This window comes from Pseudophryne corroboree, chromosome 1, assembly GCF_028390025.1.
Source record: "Pseudophryne corroboree isolate aPseCor3 chromosome 1, aPseCor3.hap2, whole genome shotgun sequence".
Classification (NCBI taxonomy): domain Eukaryota; kingdom Metazoa; phylum Chordata; class Amphibia; order Anura; family Myobatrachidae; genus Pseudophryne; species Pseudophryne corroboree.
In genome coordinates this window covers 988,139,921-988,160,298 of record NC_086444.1, presented here as the reverse complement: position 1 = coordinate 988,160,298, position 20,378 = coordinate 988,139,921, and the positions used below count along the sequence as shown (strand labels likewise).

The 20,378-nt window shown below is 41.8% G+C and overlaps 1 protein-coding gene, 1 long non-coding RNA gene and 1 pseudogene across 5 annotated transcripts in view; 2 read left to right on the top strand and 1 right to left on the bottom strand.

The window, feature by feature from the left end:
- ARHGAP10 (Rho GTPase activating protein 10) overlaps positions 1–20,378 on the top strand; it is a 614,077-nt gene that overhangs the window by 414,033 nt on the left and 179,666 nt on the right. For all 4 annotated transcript variants that reach the window (XM_063920579.1, XM_063920578.1, XM_063920581.1 and 1 more), the window contains exon 19: positions 9,689–9,824. In XM_063920579.1, coding sequence (XP_063776649.1) covers positions 9,689–9,824 — 136 coding nt within the window. The remainder of the gene's footprint in view (positions 1–9,688; positions 9,825–20,378) is intronic.
- The window catches only part of LOC134921258 (uncharacterized), a 95,979-nt gene that overhangs the window by 7,960 nt on the left and 67,641 nt on the right, over positions 1–20,378 (bottom strand). The gene's annotated exons all lie outside the window — the stretch shown is intronic.
- LOC134947726 (5S ribosomal RNA) lies at positions 5,971–6,089 on the top strand (annotated as a pseudogene).

The window sequence follows — 20,378 nt, the reverse complement described above, 5'->3', positions numbered from 1 at the left end:
TGTAAAAGAGCATTTTCACACCTTGTGCAATTTTGTTTTAGTTATTTTAAACTTAAAATCAAATGACAATCATTATATGTGCGTTTAATTGCATGAAAAAAAAATTATTCAGCTACAAATTAACTAGAGATGAAATCCAGCATAAACTGAATTAATGATGTGTACATGCCCAGAAATTGTACCAGGGCTTCTGCAGCCCAAAGTTATGTTGAAATACATTGGAGGCAGAATAGGCGGCTGATGACTTTATAGAAACTCAAAAGCCTGGCACTTTCCACGTAAAAAATAAATTACTCCGTTCATAGTAAACTTTCTTTCTTTCTTTCTTTCTTTCTTTCTTTCTTTCTTTCTTTCTTTCTTTCTTTCTTTCTTTCTTTCTTTCTTTCTTTCTTTCTTTCTTTCTTTCTTTCTTTCTTTCTTTCTTTCTTTCTTCCTTCCTTCCTTCCTTCCTTCCTTCCTTCCTTCCTTCCTTCCTTTCTTTCATAAAAAAGCTTCATCCCTTATACCCACACTTCTGCTATTAATGGCTTCACCTCATCTATTTGCCTAAAGGAGTATAGCACACCACAGATTTAGAGTCAAATGAGGTGACATCAGGACACGAGAAAGGGCCAGGAAGCCAATTTTCATTTGTAGAAGGAAAATACTTGTATTAATGGCAATGGCATAACAGTTCAGACAAGTGACTTATTGTCAGTATGAAAATGTGGAATGCAGAATATAATGACTCAAATGCAATACGGTATACGTCAGTTTAGTCACTGTACAGAGGATGGATGAGTGGCCAGGTGAACCCTACAGCCAGTGTACTTCTATATCTGTGTACAACATGGTGACATTGTTTATTGATTCCAATATAGTATATGATTCTGCAGTAGTGGGACCACTGGCATGTACTGTAACCGGGTTCGGTATGATTTACCTGTGGCCAGGATGCCAGCCGTCCGTATACAGACGACTGCATCCAAGCCGGCAGCAGTGGCGAGCGCAAAAAGTCCCCTTGCTGCGCATGCCCCAGGTGATATTCCCACTCTATGGGTGTCATGGACACCCATGAGTTCGACTAATCCTGTTTGGCCGGTATTCCGGCTGCCGACATTGCCAGCTGTTGGGAATCCGGTGTCTGTATCCTGAATGCCAGGATCCCGACAGCTGGCAACTGAAGCGTATACCCTGTAACCTATACACTTTGGATTGATTGCCATAATATGTTTCAGAAGAGTGAAAATCACTTTGTATGTAACAGACTGAAAGTGGTCAGCCAGTCAGAGCAAAAGAGTCTGTTAGAGACATATTACTTGATGCTTCATTCATTTTATGCCCTGGAGTTACTGCAGGATTTTACATCTCATAATATTATTCATTCTCATAATTGAGAACCCTTCTCTGTCAGACCAGCCTGATTTTCATCAAAGGAGATTTCAGCTATAACCGCATCTCCCGAATGCTCAGTGAAGGCCTTTTACATCTCCAAGGACAATAAATACTACTATTGCATGCCCAGACCAAGTGCCAAGTTAAAACTACATATTTAGTAAATATACTATTTACTACTTTATCTTTTATTTCTTGGTACTTTAAAGACTGAGAAAATGCACTTTTGAACATGTCCATGCCTGTATAATACCTAAAAAAAAAAAATACCTAAAATATCATATGTATGTAAGAACATCTGTTCGGCGTTATGTAAGTTCCTTCATATAAAGCTTGCATCTCTCTTGTCTATGCTGGTCTCATTAGCTTTCAAGATTCCTGAATAATTAAAATGCACTGTATAAACTGTAAATTGCTGGAGCTGTACATACATGAGAGCAGGACTAGATGTTATATTGCTGGGGAAGAACTTGCTTGACAAGAAACTGCTGGTAAAAGCTGTTTTGTCCTGTGTAGTTCTCATAAGAGGGCAGTGTGGTACCGCAAGGAAGAAAATAGCTTCCTAGCTGAAGAGCAGACATTTTTAAGCAAGAAAAATAAAAGCTTAGCAGACAAATTCTTTGAACGCAGGTGATGAATATTTTGAATTTATGGTATCTTAGCAGTGAGACACAACAGGATGTGCACTGTTAAGTGTGAAGTTCCATGTTTCACAAACCGACTTAATAATTGTTTACACAAAGTGCAGCAACCTATGTAATTGAAGATGTATAGGCCTACATGTAGACATTGTGTTCTGTATTTTTACCTTGATTGTATAAAGGTTAACATTTGTACTTTTTTTTTAGTGTACATCTATAATACATACATAACAAACATACTGTATATTGAAGTTTCTTCCAGTTCTACCAAGAGACTTAAACAAAAAAATGTTTTTAAAGAACTGTGTGGTACCACAATCAATTATTATTACACAATACTTCTATTCAACTGTGAGATATCTATTTTATCTGATACACTCATTTTATTATACAAGTCTCCCTTTCATCAATTTAATGCCAATTTAATTTCTGTTTGTCTTTTTTGTTTTTTTCTCAGTTCATGTACTGTATATAGAGATACATAATTATATTTGTATACATTGTTCTGCTTTTGCTATAATGTAAAACAAACTTTATCTATACCAACATTTACCCCCTCATCCTTCTATATAAACATTTAACATTTATTATTATTTTAGTCACAATTTCAAATAAATCTGAAGTTTACAAAAATAGAAATTCTGATCTTCTGTTCTTGATTATACTGTAGTACAAAATGTATTTTATTTTGAAGCTGGGGTGAAATCTTTCTGTTATATCCTTCCTTGAATCTACATTATTGTTTTTGCCTGCTGATCAACAGGCAGTCATTAAGTAGAGGGCATCTTGTTTTAAAGATGAGACTTTCCACTTTCAAAGAAAGCCGCTCCCAGGTTTTTTCGGAAGCAGAGATAAGTATTCTGAATCTGTTGCTTGCTTTTTATCTTCTTGTTGTCTAGAAGTGATGTTGTGACATGCGTACTTTACTTTGTTACGTTTCATGCTGCTTCGTTATAGGAACACCCACTGGTCAATAATCAGTGGATTTTCACAGTCATGAGTGGAACTCGCCCTTGGCAGTTTTAGACTAAACGACGAGTCAGTGTCATTATTGATGAACTAGTCCATGATTTGTGTGATTCTGGTGCTGAGGAATTCTGTAGTGAGGTTTGTCGGTGGTGCTTCCTCTATTCTATCATACCCTCAGATTTACATAGGATGCGTTGCTTTGAAAATAATCAAAGCTCTTTGTTACTATGCCTCGCTATAATTAACATATTCTAAAATCACGTTTCATTGGTCAGTTTATTTGTCAGTTCAGCAGTGTTTTAAATGACTGGTTCCACCTACCTACATGGCACTACAAGTCCCAGCATGGTAGCACCTTTTATTATGTTTAAAATTTGGGTGTGATGTTTAGCGCCCCCTTGCTGCCACCCTTAATCCTACAAAGTCTACTCATGCTTTTGCCCATAGCTTTTCCACACTCCGATAATGCGGTTTGCAACATTTTTATTCCAGACTGCCCTATATTGTCTACAGTTTTCATGACATTGTCGTTTCAGCACTATTGTCTGTTTCTTGTATGAGTTGCTTGAATGTGTGACTAAAGGGGGGTACTCACGGAGCGATATTCTAAGCAATCTGACTAGATTGCTTAGAATTTGAGCATTTCCGTGTGTACCCTCTACAGCTATAGCGATGCACAGCCCCGTGCATCGCTATCGCTGGTGCTAGGTTGGCCTGCCGTGCAGGCCAATCTAGCTGGTCGCTCACTTCACCCGCTGGGTGAAATGAGCGGCCCCCCTGTCTCCCCCCGCACGCTCAGCACAGATCGCGCTGTGCTCAGCGGCGGGAGAGATGTGTGCCGAGCGGTTCGCTCAGCACACATCTCTCCTGCATCAGCCCGTCTATATGGGCCTTAAGGTAGTTGGCCTTAAAAAAATGTATTATTCCTTGATCCATTGTTTGGAGTAATGACCTGTTGTTGGGTTGAAGGTATACTATAAGAATGCAGGTCCAAAATGTGTCAAGATTTTAAAAGTTACCTGTGGCATTATCAAACACCCAACAATGCTTTAGGTTCCAGGTCATGTCCCTCAAATACCTCTCCACTGCTGGAAATGTCCATGGTGTTTCATAGTGACTACAGGCATAGGCATTAACTTTTAGCATTGCCCTTTAGCAAGAGCATTAATTGGTACTTTGTGGCTTTGAACTCAGATGCATGCATTTTTTTTCATTGGGAGGTTAATTGTCCATCTCAGTGATGGCTTTGAGTATTGCAGGAAAATCCAGGGCTGCTTTGCTGTCTACACTAGCCAGACATGCAAGATACAGTACCAGGGATAAGCTATGAATGTTATTGCGCTGTCTCAATCTATTAAACCAACCTTTGCTGGCTGTGAATGTTACTGATATATAGAAAAAGAGAAAAAGAAAGACTCTGTGTTGGGGCACACTTGATATTGAAAATAAAATGTAACCTTTATTTATGAAAATATTAAATTTTTGATACACATAAATATTAAAGTATAACCTCCACATCTAATATAATAGATAATTCTAAATAATTACCTTTGCAAATAAAGTTAAACGAATTAAATTAATTGAGGTGAAAATATTGAATCTGAGGTGAAAATATTGAAGAACTAAAATGTGTCAATGGATATCCAAAAAAACAGATGCACTGGTAGGTTAATAGAGACTGTAAATAGTCTAATTATGTGCTATCTGTTATTAACATCTCCTGGTAAAAGGGATAGGTGTGTCTAGATTCTTTTGTCAATTAAGAATAGAGATATTGTCACATTAGAATCGTGAGAATGGTAGAGCCAAAGGCTGTTCCAGCACTTCTGCTTTTTGTCCAGGGCCACGGATTGATTTTACTGCACCTGATATTCCCTAATGGTCTCCCATCTAGGTACTGATGAGGCTTCACACCGCTTAGCTTTTTGCCTTTTTTGAACGAATAGGTTTTCTGAGCCAGTTATTTCCAGCGTTAACCATACAATTGAAATGTTATTGAGACTGAGATTACTTACCTTCTTCATTGTTGAGGTGTATATTCTATGGTTCCGGTATGAATGGTCGACCATGTTATGGTCGACATTGACATGGTCGACACATGAAAAGGTCGACATGTTTTTTTTTTTGTTTTGTTTTTTGTGTGTCTTTTTCTGCGTAAAGTGACTGGGAACCCCAATTAGTGCACCACATCCCATCGCATGGCTCGCTTCGCTCGCCATGCTTCGGGCAAGGTGCCTCGCTCCGCTACCGCTGCGCTCGGCACAGATTACCATTCCCATTCGTAGTCCACTTGGATCATAAAGTATGGAAAAGTTCCCCAAAATAATAAAAAACAACAACTCATGTCGACCATTTTCATGTGTCGACCATGGCAATGTCGACCAATAGTGGTCGACCTAATGAATGTTGACCATAACATGGTCGACCATCCAAACGGATACCATATTCTATGATACTATCAGTGCAATCTTTCAGTATCTGGACATGTGCAAGAACCATGAATGGCTTCTTTTATAAAACAGCATTCTAACTCGAAATAGTCAATACAGGTGTAGGATATCCAAAATTGGTATATGTGCAACTGTGTCTGATCATCTATGCTTTTTCATGCAGTGTTTAACTCAATAAGACAATTTGACTATACCACACAGATCTACTGATGCTTTACCTACCTTCTCTGAAGAAATTTACTCTATTAGGATCTCAGTCCTTCATAACTTTATAATTCGATAAGTTGAGTCAGCCCACCTCTCTCATCCACTGTCCGCTATAAATCCATTATATGACATTGGACAGCAGAAGGTGAGGCCCTTAACTTATTCTTAATATACTTCTCTCATTTCGGTACTCTTTCATCCAAATGCCAGTTAACCATTCTCTGCAATGCTACGGTAACAGAGTACCTGTGCAAAATCATTGGACAGCAGAAGTACCCTTATCTCTGGTTTTGTCATTAACCACACACTCTCATTTGTCCCAATCGGGTACCTACTGCCACATTCCACTGGGCACGCCCGATCTCGTCTGATCTTGGAAGCTAAGCGGTGTGAAGCCTGATCAGTACCTAGATGGGAGACCACTAGGGAATATTGGGTGCAGTAAAATCAATCCTTTTCCCTGGATAAAAAGTAGAAGTGCTGGAACAGCCTTTGACTCTACCATTCTCACGATTCTAATGTGTCAATATCTCTAAAGAGTATTAAGCACTCTATTCTTAATTGACAAAAGAATCTAGACACACCTATCCCTTTTACCAGGAGATGTTAATAACAGACAGCACATAATTAGACTATTGACAGTCTCTATTAACCTACCAGTGCATCTGTTTTTTTGGATATCCATTGACAAATTTTAGTTCTTCAATATTTTCACCTCAGATGCATCTCAATGAATTTAATTTGTTTAACTTTATTTGCAAAGGTAATTATTTATAATTATCTATTATATTAGATGTGGAGGTGATACTTTAATATTTATGTGTATCAAAAATTTTATATTTTCATAAATAAAGGTTACATTTAATTTTCAATATCAAGTGTGCCCCAACACAGAGTCTTTCTTTTTCTCTTCTGTATAGATACGTTACTGACTCTGGGAGCACCACCAACACAAATTACTGTTTTTCGAAGATACCCCTTATAGGGATCTCTCATACACTCAGATATTGTTGGTATTTCAAGGGCAATCTAAAATAAAGTCCCCTTTTTTTGCCAAATTCTCTAAGTCCAGTGCGGTACCAACAAACCTTTCTCCAGTGTACTTAATGTTACTGACATATCTTCTTATTAAAAATGCTTGTTTTGTTGCGTTTGGCCATCTAAACAAGTCAATTTTCCAATCATTCAAGCAAACGGCTCTTTGAACGAGTTACTTTCATTGATAACTTTAAGATCATCATTGTAGAAGCTTTTATTTTGTCTACATTTTTTACGAGAGTTCTAATGGTCAATGTAGCCAAGTTCAAGGAGGCTTCCAAACACTATATACCTTGCAGTTTCACATCCATGCTAATGCTTTTCCAAGGTGCACTACCCTCACTGAAGGTTGCGGGAGTGAAGTCAAAACTCTTTTGATTATATACATTGCCAAATTCAGCTCTGTCTTACGTTGCTCTGGTAAGTTGTATTTAATTAAGTTTTATACCATTTCTATATCCTACATTACGATGTTCCTTAGACAGACTATTACTGAGAATTGACTGCGGTTTCTGTCTGAACTGTGAATGCCGCAGCTTCAAACGGCTGGTTTAATAGAGTTCATTATCCCCTATAGTAAAGGTGGTGAGAGTGACAGTTTTCCAAATGCTTGACGGATCAGGGACAGAACAAGCTATGTTTCTGGTCCACCAAGCATTCAAAGAAGTGTCACTGTGTACTGAAGAAGGGACCAATATAGGATTCTTTAAAAGTCAGCAAAAGTTGTATTGTACGTGTGCTATGGATTGTGCCAGCATTAATGGTATCCAGACGTGTAGGGGGCAAAACATCTCATCAGTGTCACACTATTGTGTTTATTTATTTGCATACAGTATTGGATGACATCATTGGAAGCATCAGAGAAGTGGGAACACACTACCTTTATAAGGATACTATAATGTAGGGACAGTCCATAGCGCAACATATGATCCATCTTTTGTTGACCTTTATGTATGCTGTAGTGGCCTCTGCTGCTTTGGATTGCAGCGCCATAGGATCATTTATTGTTATTTACAATAGGCTTCCTGGCCATGTTAGTAACATGTTTAAGCGGAGTTGCTCAAAGAGAGGATTATAGAAATTATATGCTGTATATAAAGTGCCTCATCATGTATATCAGTCGAAGATTCAGACATTTTTAAATATTTTAAAATATATAGAAGGAACTTTTGTTCATAGTTTGGCTTTCTGTTTGTTTATATGTATTTTTCAGTATTTGTATTTTCCACTTACAATATAGTGGGTGCTCCTGTCTGAGCAGGTATTACGGACAGCAATATGGGGGAACTTTATTGCATAAAACTCATTTATTTCTTTAATACTAAACAATGGTTTAATAGACAGATCTAATGATTAAACAATCATTTCTTTTTTGAGGCTTGTGCACATCTATGAAATTACAGTACACAAAAAAGAATACATTTACATCTGTCACCATAGTCACATCTTTGTGTTGGCAGTGCGCCTTTTCCTGCGTAACATGCACAATTTTGCTTAATTTTTTTTAAATTAATTCTGAAGCAAAAACAACATTAGGCAGAGGTATCAATAGAATATGACAAGAAACAAAAGGACATGCTCAAATATGATACCAGGGATGGGATGAAGACAAAAGACAACATAACCATACAAACGGCAAGCAATGATACAAAACAAATATACAGAAGTGAAAACAATACTTCAGAGTTCCCCCTTTTTGTCTTTTCATAAAAACCAATTAAACTGATGTGGTGCACCAGGCCAATACAGAAACATACTATAGGGATAGAACAACTAGCGTTACAACATATACACAGAAATGCGTTACAACAGAGGTAAAAAAAACGAACGAGCAAGGGGGCCGCTACACATAGGTCACTAGTGCAAAAAGCTCTTCAGTTAAGTGAGGGTCTTGAACATCCTATAAAAAAATAATGAAACCTTAAATAATAAGGGTACATGTTGTATTGTGCAAAAATCTCAGCCTGTGGTATGGGACAAAAACAGTGGGGGAGACACAAGAGATGTAGAAAGGCAAGTCCATAGCTAGTGGTTGTGCCATTTGGAAACTGGGGAAACAAATGAGGGAAAGGCTCAGCAGGTCTTCACATCAACAGTACATTCAAGCTTTTCATGTGTTTCTTATATATTGAGTAGCATTTAATAGTTGAATGGAAAAATATGTGGTAATAAAAATGTAGCTTGTTGCGCTGGACAAAAAAATACTTATCAGGGCGCAAGGGAAAGCGGTGCGTCCGGAGTCCTAACTACCGTAGTACCAGCCCTAGTCATATCCCACATTGCCAGCAGCCCACCAGGGGTACCCCACATTCCGGAAACCTCCACAGGACTATCAGATACATCACCTCATCGGCTCTGGTCACACAGACATTCAGAAGGACATAACACTACAGAGGTGGGACGCCACCGGTCTGAGTGTAATACAGACTAATCACTGCAGTGTATATCACTTTCAAACTTACCAAACAGTGACATTTCTGCTACTGTTTTCCTCCCCCTGAACACTGCAGAAACTGTTTTTCTTTTTCCTAAAACCCGTCTTCTACCCCCCCCCCCCCCCCCCCTTTTTTTTTCTCCCCTTCCCTTTTACACCTTGCATCATATTCCTACATGTATGCATCAGGTGAATTTCAAATACACTATTTTTCTGATGAAAAATACATTTTAAATCCCATAAGAATACATTGTGTAGGTTATCTTTTCAGTTATTATTTATACTATTAATCCATCATTTCATGATATTTATTTGTGTACGCATCTATTAAGATAACTGACTCAGGCGCGGTTGTACATCTCCAAAAAAATAATTATGTATGAAAAGTATATCTCTTTATTTTTCCTGTTAAATATATTTGGAAATGATCCAGCTCTCTTATAATACACTCTAGTCCGTGGTTTACAGTCTTCACTTTCACCTCTCTTGTATTGGCTCCAAACTTGATACAGGTTTCATGCTTTGCATAAGGCCTCTTGGCTAATACGTAATATATTTTGTATGCTTGTTTTCAGATTTTTACCAACCCTCCAGATGACTCCATGCAAGAGCCAACATCTCTGTCTCCTCGCGCCCCACCTAGACAGTCAAGGAGGCAGCGTAACAGGAGGCCACTTGCTGTGTACAACCTCTGCCTAGAACTAGATAACGGTAAGATGATCTCAAGCACCTCAGCACAACTCTCCCTGAGACTCCTGCCACACAGCCATGAGGAGTACCTAATACAGCTAGTGCTAATAAATATTTCACTATGTGCTGAGCACATTCCTTTCTGCCGTGTGTAGGTGTAATAGGTTTTTTCTATAGCTGACGTAAGAGCTTAGCCTAAAATATTTGAGGCAGCTGTGACTGAGCATTTTCGTAGTTGTTAAATCAAGCCTAGTTATTTATGATTTTCTTGGATACAGACAGGGCCGTAGCTAGGGTAGTGCGTACAGTGCTCGGCATATATCATATTTTCCTGGGGGTGCACCGGCCGCATCTACCAGTATTCACAGGGAGGTTTAGTAGCCTCCTAGGTCCCAGTGGGTCCTAGGGGACCATCTAACAACTCCTCTTAGTGTGTGCTGAATCGATGGGAAAGGGGGATGTTATTGGGCATCATAATGAGCAGAACAGTTACTTTACACAGTGACAGAGATGACAGGGGATGTAGTCCCTGAAGCTCTGAGTATCCGTACAAGGGGTCACTGGAGGTGTGGTGAGCTCTGAGAGGATCAGCTCATCACATGCTTCTCTGACCCCTGGAGCAGCCTAGAGAGCATGGGAGTGACTTATTAGTGGCTGCAGCTGGAGAGCATAGCAACAGCTACACATGTAGTTGTACCATGTACTGCTGTGCTAATGTCATGTGAGGATGCCGTGTATTAGTTTTCTGGGCCATAACATCAGCAAGGTCAGTCAGTAAATGATTAATAAAATGTACACTTCACTGGTTAGAGTTAATTTCCACATTCACTTTATGTTGTTTTTAAGAATCTATTTTATTTGTAGAAATACTTCAATTCATTTAAATTGTCAGGAGGAATGAGGAGGAGGTGCTTTACTGTGGCATAGTTTGTATAAGGGGCTCTACTGTTGCACAATGGGGGTCATTCCGAGTTGATCGCTCGCTAGCTAGTTTTAGCAGCCGTGCAAACGCTATGCCGCCGCCCACTGGGGAGTGTATTTTAGCTTAGCAGAAGTGCGAACGCTTGTGCAGCCGAGCTCTGCAAAAAAGTTTGTGCAGTTTCAGAGTAGCTCTGAACCTACTCAGCGCTTGTGATCACTTCAGCCTATTCGTGTCCGGATTTGACATCATACACCCGCCCAGCGACCGCCCAGCCACGCCTGCGTTTTTTCAGACACGCCTGCATTTTTGCAAACACTCCCAGAAAATGGTCAGTTGACACCCAGAAACGCCCCCTTCCTGTCAATCTTCTTGTGGCCGTGAGTGCGAAGAAAATCTTCGCTAGAACCTGTGCACAACCACAACGGGCTTTGTACCCGTATGACGCGCGTGCGCATTGCGGCCCATACGCATGTGCATAAATGCCGGTTTTTCATCTGATCGCTGCACTGCGAAAATCGGCAGCGAGCGTTCAACTCGGAATGTCCTCCATTGTGTATAAGGTGCTCTGCTGTTTTCTTTACGGTGTAATGTGAATTGGTTCTGTTCTGTGGCCACGCCCCTTCCTGATGAAGTCAAGACCCTATCCCTGTTTTGAATGGGTGGGGGCACCAATTCTCTTTCTGGCACAGGGCACCAAAATGTCTAGTTACGGTACTGGATACAGAGAATGTATGTGTGTCCATATAGAAATATCCAGCAACAAACTAGTCATCTCCACATGGAACAACACTGGTGTCTTACAATCTCATGATGACCTATTAAAGAGCACGAAATGGCAACTAGATGATATCACTATGCTTCAGCTGAAGTGGAAAGTCAGGGCAAGACTGTAGGACAGTGGTTCCCAAACTTTTTTGCGTTATGGCGCCCTAGAGTATCAGAATTTTTTTCACGGCACCCCTAGGACAAAAATTTCTTATTGAGAAATTTAGAAAGAAATATTAAATTAAGTAGATTGTGTTTATATGTTATCCTTAGGCTCAGTTGTGTGGTGAGGGACAAGATTTGCTTCTGTTTGTCCCCATATTTTATGATTGGCAGCCACCAGCACTAGTTTTGCCTATTATATTGACCATAAATAATTTGAATTGGTACTGGACCACCAAACCAGGGCACCCCTGCAAGTGTCCCGAGGCACCCCTGGGAGCCACGGCACACAGTTTGGGAACCACTGCTGTAGGAGATATGTCATACGGTATCTGTGAGACTTTATCTCTTTCAAAATGTAAACACAATGTAAAAACATATGTAACCTTTTGTAATGAATATCTATCAGAATCCAGCTTTGGCTAGTATGTTAGATGAAGTTTTAATAAGTTGTTGGATCCCACTTGGTAACTCTGAGATGTAACTAGTGGTTTGTGCCACAAGTCAGCCAAGGGCACAATTTGTCACCAAAAGGAAACACTCACTACATGAGCACAGCACAAAATATAGAATCACTACAGAATAAGATACAAATACTATTGTTAGAGGTATTAAGACAATTGAACATAGTGAAAATAAAAAAATAAATTTCTATGTTAACAATAATACATGCAGTCTGCCAAATAAATTCTCCTGTTACTCGGATACATCCACTATATTCAACAAGGACAAAATGAATCCAGGAGCAGTGTATAGTTACACCTAATATAGTCTAATACAGTGTTACCCAAATTCTGTCCTCTCACAACTGCAGCAGCTCATGGTTTCAGGATTTCAGTCTATGGTAAACTGGTAGCATAATCACTGACCTAAACAAGTAGACAGTCACCTGGGCATGATTCCGACACTGGAACATGATCTGTTGTGGGTGAGGACCGGCTTTTTTAAATACTGGTTTAATGTTTCTGATATATAAGACTAGAGATCGTTTCCTGTACAGGTGTATAACATACTGCAACTTCCTACTCCCATTCGCCACATCCTTATATGGAGGACGGACATGCCCAACAGCAACATGTGCCTTTATGGGGTTGATATATGAAGCAGTGGAAAGGTACACCAGTGCAGAAGTCCAACCAATCAGCCCCAAGGTAGCATTTATCAAATAAATTGTGTAAAATAACAGGTAAAAGCTGGTCGCTTGCTATGGGCTATTTCTCCACTGTTCCAATTCTCCAGTCTTTTCACTGCTTGATGCATCCACCCCTATGTCAGGTAGGGTGTGTGGCTATGCCGGGCTTCATATTCACACAGAGTTATCTAATAAGCTTGAAATTTGAGTACAGCAAGTAAATTGTGTTTGAGCCGTGAGAACAAATACTGTAAACTAGAAATCATAAACTACTAAACACACAACATATATATATATACCCACGCTCTAAAAAGCAACCTAGTTTTTGTAGGGGCTACTGACAGGACTGGAGGAAACTGACAAGATTGGGATACAGACTGACTGATACATACAGGAACACAGATCTTTAGGACTGAGACACAGCCATTGATGGGTGACACTGCGCGCCCTCTTTCCCCAGTGGATCAGGCAGCTCTCCCTTGAGCTGTGTGATGATCACCTTCCGGTGGAAGAGGAAACATTCTGCACACAGTATGTAATTTGTAAGGTTAACATTCTATTTGATGTTTGTGCACAAGAAAAAAAACAAAAACATTAAAAATGTTCTATAAGACCACATCAATCTCACCACTTTTGAGGATGCTGACCTGGGATTATTGTGAGAAGGACAAACCTTTTTTTTTTCCTTTCTTTTTTTTATCATAGTCTACCAGCATGATGTGATAAGTGTGTGGAGCTAATTGTCATTGTCCCTTTTTACCTCTTTTTTAATCTCACGTTTTTTTAAAAAAGATGTTCAAAATGGTCATTTATATTTAGCCGTTTCTTTGTGTAGGCTCTACAGTTCTGTGCCTTCCTTCACTGCCATCTACCATCACATTGTGCATTCATGTCCGACTCTTGCCTAGTTTTTAGTGCAGTAGGAATTTTCCTTTTATTAGATGTGTTGAAAATGAAATGGTCTAGAAAAAGAAAAAATATTATTTCAGGCTTGTGACCAGCCACACTACCCAGCTGCAAAAGAGGCATTGTTATAAATGATGCATCATGAAAATAATCCTAAACACAAAGCATTTTATTTGTCCATGTTGTATTCGAAGTGCTAGTGTAAGATGCGAGCTTGATGTTTTTACCTTATGTATTTTATTTTTCTATTGTGGTTACACTGAAGTAGAATCTGAAATTCTTTTGTAAATGGGTTATTTAAATTGGATTATATTGCTTCAAAACTTCCAACTTACTGCAGTTTGGCTAACCATGAAAGTACTGTACTCCAGACAAAAATTCAGTTCAACTTTTTCTGTATTAGTATTACAGTATTCATCTGTGTATTATTATTAATAGCAAATGGAGAGTGTAAATGTCTGAAATCCTGTATTGATTTTTGTTTCGCCGGCAGTCCCTAGTTTACAGAATACCTTTATATATGAAGATTATCAAAGAAAATTTGGAGGGACATGTAAATATTAAAACACACAGGAAGTTAGCCTCAATACCCATTCCCACTCCCCTAACCCTCCCTCATGTTACTGTTATGTCTTTGATTTATGACAAGTGGGTGTTGTTTACTTATGTAGTGTTCACACTAGGTTGCTTCTAACAGGGCACTGCGCCCTGCCCTATTTTTAAATGTCAAAATGCGCCTTGCCCTTATCCCGGCGCCCAGCTAAAGCAGCTTGCCCTGTGTCATCCCCGCCTGCGGGCCCTAGTGCCCCACAGGTGGGTGAACAGATGCCATGTGCATGACATCTATTCACAGTGAGGGAAGTGTAGGCGTGCCCCCTAGAGTGATGAACGTACCCCTTTTTGGAAGCAGACCTTTGGGATCCCTCTCCACACCACACCATCCTGCCCCTGTTCTGGCATGAACACTATTATGGTATGCGTGTTGATGCCTGTCTTTACAGTGTGCTGTGTAATGTTAGTCTATTGCAGTTTTTCTGTATACCCCTATCGTCCTTTGCTGTTTATAGTTGTCTCTTTTGAAAACTTTTTAATAAACTAATTAAAAAGAAATGCACACACGTGAAATGAGCAAATGCAAAATATAACAATATAAAAATAATATTTAAGAATGTCTTTCTAGAAGAGCGTGTCGGAAGTCTCTGATAAATGGCAGTATACCACTTGTATGGTTTTTTCATTTTTTCTTACATATTCAGTACTGAAAATCTTCCATTACTTTATTGCCTTCTGCATCCTTCCGCTACTATTTATCAAATAATGTTCAAAACAACACAGCGTGTTAATTTTGCAGAACAAAAATTCCAAAGATAAAATTTAGCTAGTCTGTTTCATAAATAATCAGTGTTATTACATGAATGGCCTCCAGCAAAAGATCTCATTGTCTGTGAAGGACAGAGACTCACCGAGAACAGCAAATAAAAACTATGAACAGATTTCTGTGATATCCACATCACAGTACTATGATAATCTTGCGTGTCCTGAGTAGAACATGTTTCAAGTGAAGACGAACAATTCTTTAACCGGAATACATGTGGTTTACCGGTGGCCAGGATGCAGGCTGTCATGATCCCGACAGCGGGATCCTGGCCACCAGTATGCCGGTAGTGGGGCCCCCGGACACCCATAGAGGGAGAAAAACCTGTGTCGCCGGTATTCCGGTGGCGGCATTTCACCGGCTGTTGGCATTCCGGTGGCGGCATTATGATCGTCTGAATCCTGTCAGGCGGTCTCGTGATTGCCTCCCCTTTAACCTACAGTATGTGGCAAATGTATATTACCCAATCTATATATGATAGAAAAGTGGTAGCCACACAACATTACTTGTCTCTCCATTAACTAATAAACACTAATATTGTACCTCCCAATAGTCCTGATATTTACTGGACAGTCATGGTTTCAACCGCCTAAAGGGGTGAGATTTTTTGGAAGAGGGTCCCAACCAAGGCCAACAGAGGATGTAGTTTGTGCAGATAGGGCAAGCTTTGTGTGGAACAGGAGGCGTCGACTCAGTTGGCCTTATTGGACAAATGGGAACGGTTGTTGGTATCCAGAACTACATATTAATTCAAACCTGCTCACATACATACACCTCTGCCCGGAAGGAGCTGGGTGCATTTTAGTGAGCTCTCCTGAGCTTGCTATTAAGAAAGTATTTTAGTTAGGTTTTTTATTTTCAGAGAGCTTCTGCTGGCAACAGACTCTCTGCTACGTGGGACTGAGGGGAGAGAAGCAAACCTACTAACTGCGGCTAGGTTGCGCTTCTTAGGCTACTGGACACCATTAGCTCCAGAGGGATCGAACACAGGAACTTAACCTTGGTCGTCCGTTCCCGGAGCCGCGCCGCCGTCCCCCTCGCAGAGCCAGAAGACAGAAGCCGGCGGGTTGAAGCAAGAAGACTCCTGTCTTCATATGAGGTAGCGCACAGCACTGCAGCTGTGCGCCATTGCTCCCAGACTAACCCACACACTCCGGTCACTGTAGGGTGCAGGGCGCAGGGGGGGGCGCCCTGGGCAGCAATTGAGTACCTCCTGGCAAAAAGCAGCATATATACAGCTGGGCACTGTAATATGCATGAGCCCCCGCCATTATTTTTATACAAAATCGCGGGACAGAAGCCCGCCGCTGAGGGGGCGGGGCTTCTTCCTCAGCACTCACCAGCGCCATTTTCTCTCCACAGCTCCGCTGAGAGGAAGCTCCCCAGGCTCTCCCCTGCAGACTCACGGTAGAAAGAGGGTGAAAAAGAGAGGGGGGGCACATAAATTTGGCGTAAAAACAATATATACAGCAGCTACTGGGTTAACACTAAGTTACTGTGTGATTCCTGGGTCATATAGCGCTGGGGTGTGTGCTGGCATACTCTCTCTCTGTCTCTCCAAAGGGCCTTGTGGGGGAACTGTCTTCAAATAGAGCATCCCCTGTGTGTGTGGTGTGTCGGTACGTGTGTGTCGACATGTCTGAGGTAAAAGGCTCCCCTAAGGAGGAGATAGAGCAAATATGTGTGTGAGAGGGTGTCTCCGTCGACAACGCCGACACCTGTTTGGATATGTGTAAGTGCTAAGGTGAATTTATTGCACAAAAGATTAGAGAACAGACAGGAAATCTACCCATGTCTGTCCCTATGGCGCAGAGACCTTCAGAGTCTCACAATGCTCACTATCCAAAATAATAAACACTGATATCGACACGGAGTTTGACTCCAGTGTCGACTACGATAATGCAAAGTTACAGCCAAAATGGCAGAGAAGTATTCAATATATGATTATTGTAATAAAAGATGATTTGCATATCACTGATGACTCATTTGTCCCTGACACAAGGGTACACATGTTTAAGGGGAAGAAAGCTGAGGTAAATTTCCCTCCTCTCATGAGGAAAAAGAGCGGGAATCTCCAGACAAGAGACTGCAGCTTCCCACAAAGAATTCTCAGGCAGTATCCTTTCCCCACTAGGGCCAGGATGTGATGGGAATCTTCCCCTAGGGTGTCATGTTTGCACAGAAGGTAGCCCTAGCTATTCTCAGGGATCCTGCAGATAGCGTGCACATTCTGGTACACTACTCAGACCGGCGATTGTGTCGGCATGGGTTTATAGCGCTGGGGCGGCGTGGAGGTACCTTATCAGCAGAAATTGAGACCCTAGTATGTATGTATATATATATATATATATATATATATAGAGAGAGATATGTATATAGAGAGATATGTATATATATTAAAGATGCTGTCTTAAGAGATATATATATAATCAAACATGCCCAAAGAGACCTGAGTATACTGGGTCCTAGAGTCAAAGCTATGTCGATTTCTGCTTGACGTGTCCTGTAGAATATGCAATGGACAGATGATGCCAACTTAAGTGGCATATGGAAGGCTGAGGATTGTGTGGAGAAGGGTTCTCGGACCTGGTCTCCACGGCTATAGCTGGTAATTCGGATATTTTGCCTTATATTCCTGCACAGCCTAGGAAAGCACGTCATTTTCAAATGCAGCTTTTCGAACAAAGAAACAAGAAAGTCCGAGTTGCGTCCTTTGTTGCCAGAGGCGGGGCCAGAGGAAAGAAGCTGCACAACACAGCTAGTTCCCAGGAACAGAAGTCCTCCCCGGCCTCTATGAAAATCCACCGCATGTCGCTGGGGCTCCACAGACGGAGCTAGGCCCGGTGGGGGCACGCTTTCGTAAGTTCTGCAACAAGTGGGTTCACTGAAGATGCCTCCTCACTGACGGCCCTGCCGGCTTCCCCCCACGAGAGGAAACAGGGTTAACTGCAATTCACAAATTGTATCTTCAACAGGTGGTGCTCAAGGTTCCCCTCCTTCGACAAGGAGGGGGTTATTATTCGACCATGTGGTAGTCCCGAAACCAGACGGTTCGGTAAGACCCATATTGAATTTAAAATCCTTGAACATATACCTGAAAAGGTTCAAGTTCAAGATGGAATCGCTAAGAGCGGTCATTTACAAGCCTGAAAGGGGGAGATTTTATCGTGACTCGGGACATAAAGGAGGCATACCTTCATGTCCCCATTTATCCACCTCATCAGGCGTACCTCAGAATTGCGGTACGGTATTGTCATTACCAATTTCAGACATTGCCGTTTGGTCTCTCCACGGCCCCGAGAATATTCACCAAGGTAATGGCGGAAATGATGGTGCTCCTGCGGAAGCAAGGTGTCGCTATTATCACGTACTTGGACGATCTCCTCATAAAAGCGAGATCAAGAGAGCAGTGGCTGAACAGCGTATCACTTTCTCTGGAAGTGTAACGGCAACACGGCTGGATTCTATATATTCCAAAGTCGCAGTTGGTTCCTACAGCTCATCTGCCTCTCCTAGGCATGATCCTAGACACAGACCAGAAAAGGGGTTTATCTCCCGATAGAGAGAGCTCAGGAGCTCGTGACACTGGTCAGGAATCTATTAAAACCAAAACAGTTGTTAGTGCATCACTGCACTCGAGTCCTGGGAAGGATGGTGGCATCATACGAGGCCATTCCTTTCGGCAGGTTCCATGAGAGGACCTTCTAATGGGACTTACTGGACAAAGTGGTTCGGATCACATCTTTAGATGCATCGGTTAATCACCCTATCCCCCGGGGACAGGGTGTCTCTCCTGTGGTGGCTGCAGAGTACTCACCTTCTCGAGGGCCGCAGGTTCGGTATTCAGGACTGGGTCCTGGTGACCACGGATGCAAGCCTCCGAGGGTGGGGGGCAGTCACTCAGGGAAGAAGTTTCCAAGGGCTGTGGTCAAGTCAGGAGACTTGCCTTCACATCAATATCCTGGAACTAAGGGCCATATACAACGCCCTAAGTCAAGCGGAGACCCTGCTTCGCAACCAATCGGTGCTGATCCAATCAGACAACATCACCGCAGTGGCTCATGTAAACCGCCAAGGCGGCACAAGGAGCAGGGTGGCGAGAAGCCACCAGAATTCTTCGATGGGCGGAGAATCACGTACGAGCACTGTCAGCAGTATTCATTCCGGGAGTGGACAACTGGGAAGCAGACTTCCTCAGCGGGCACGACCTCCACCCGGGAGAGGGCACTACATCAAGAAGTCTTCGCGCAGATTGTAGGTCGGTGGGAACTGCCACAGGTGGACAAGATGGCATCCCGCCTCAACAAAAAGCTACAGAGGTATTGCGCCAGGTCAAGAGACTCTCAGGCGATAGCTGTAGACGCACTGGTGACACCGTGGATGTTCCAGTCGGTTTATGTGTTTCCTCCTCTTCCTATCTTACCCAAGGTGCTGAGAATCATAAGGAAAAGAGGAGTGAGAACAATACTCATTGTTCCGGATTGGCCAAGAAGGACTTGGTATCCAGAGCTGCAAGAAATGCTCACAGAGGACCCATGGCCTCTGCCTCTAGGGCAGGATCTGTTGCAGCAGGGACCTTGTCTGTTCCAAGACTTACCGCAGCTGCGTTTGACGGCATGGCGGTTGAACGCCGGATCCTAGTAGAAAAAAGGGATTCCGGATGAGGTTATTCCTACGCGGATAAAGGCTAGGAAGGACGTGACGGCTAAACATTATCACCGTATACGGCGAAAATATGTTGCTGGGTGTGAGTCCAGGAATGCCTCTACAGAGGAATTCCAGCTGGGCCGTTTCCTTCATTTCCTACAGTCGGGAGTGACTTTGGGCCTAAAATTGGGGTCCATTAAGGTCCAGATTTCGGCCCTATCCATTTTCTTTCATAAAAAACTAGCTTCTCTACCTGAAGTTCAGACGTTTGTAAAGGGAGTGCTGCATATTCAGCCCCCTTTTGTGCCACCAGTGGCACCTTGGGATCTTAACGTGGTGTTGAGTTTCCTGAAATCTCACTGGTTTGAGCCACTTAAGACCGTGGAGTTAAAATATCTCACGTGGAAAGTGGTCATGCTATTGGCCTTAGCTTCGGCTAGGCGTGTGTCAGAATTGGTGGCTTTGTCATGTAAAAGCCCCTATCTGGTTTTCCATATGGACAGGGCAGAATTACGGACTCGTCCCCAATTTCTGCCAAAGGTGGTGTCATATTTTCATTTGAACCAACCTATTGTGGTGCCTGCGGCTACTCGTAACTTGGAGGATTCCAAGTTACTAGATGTAGTCAGGGCTTTGAAGATTTATGTAGCCAGAACGGCTAGAGTC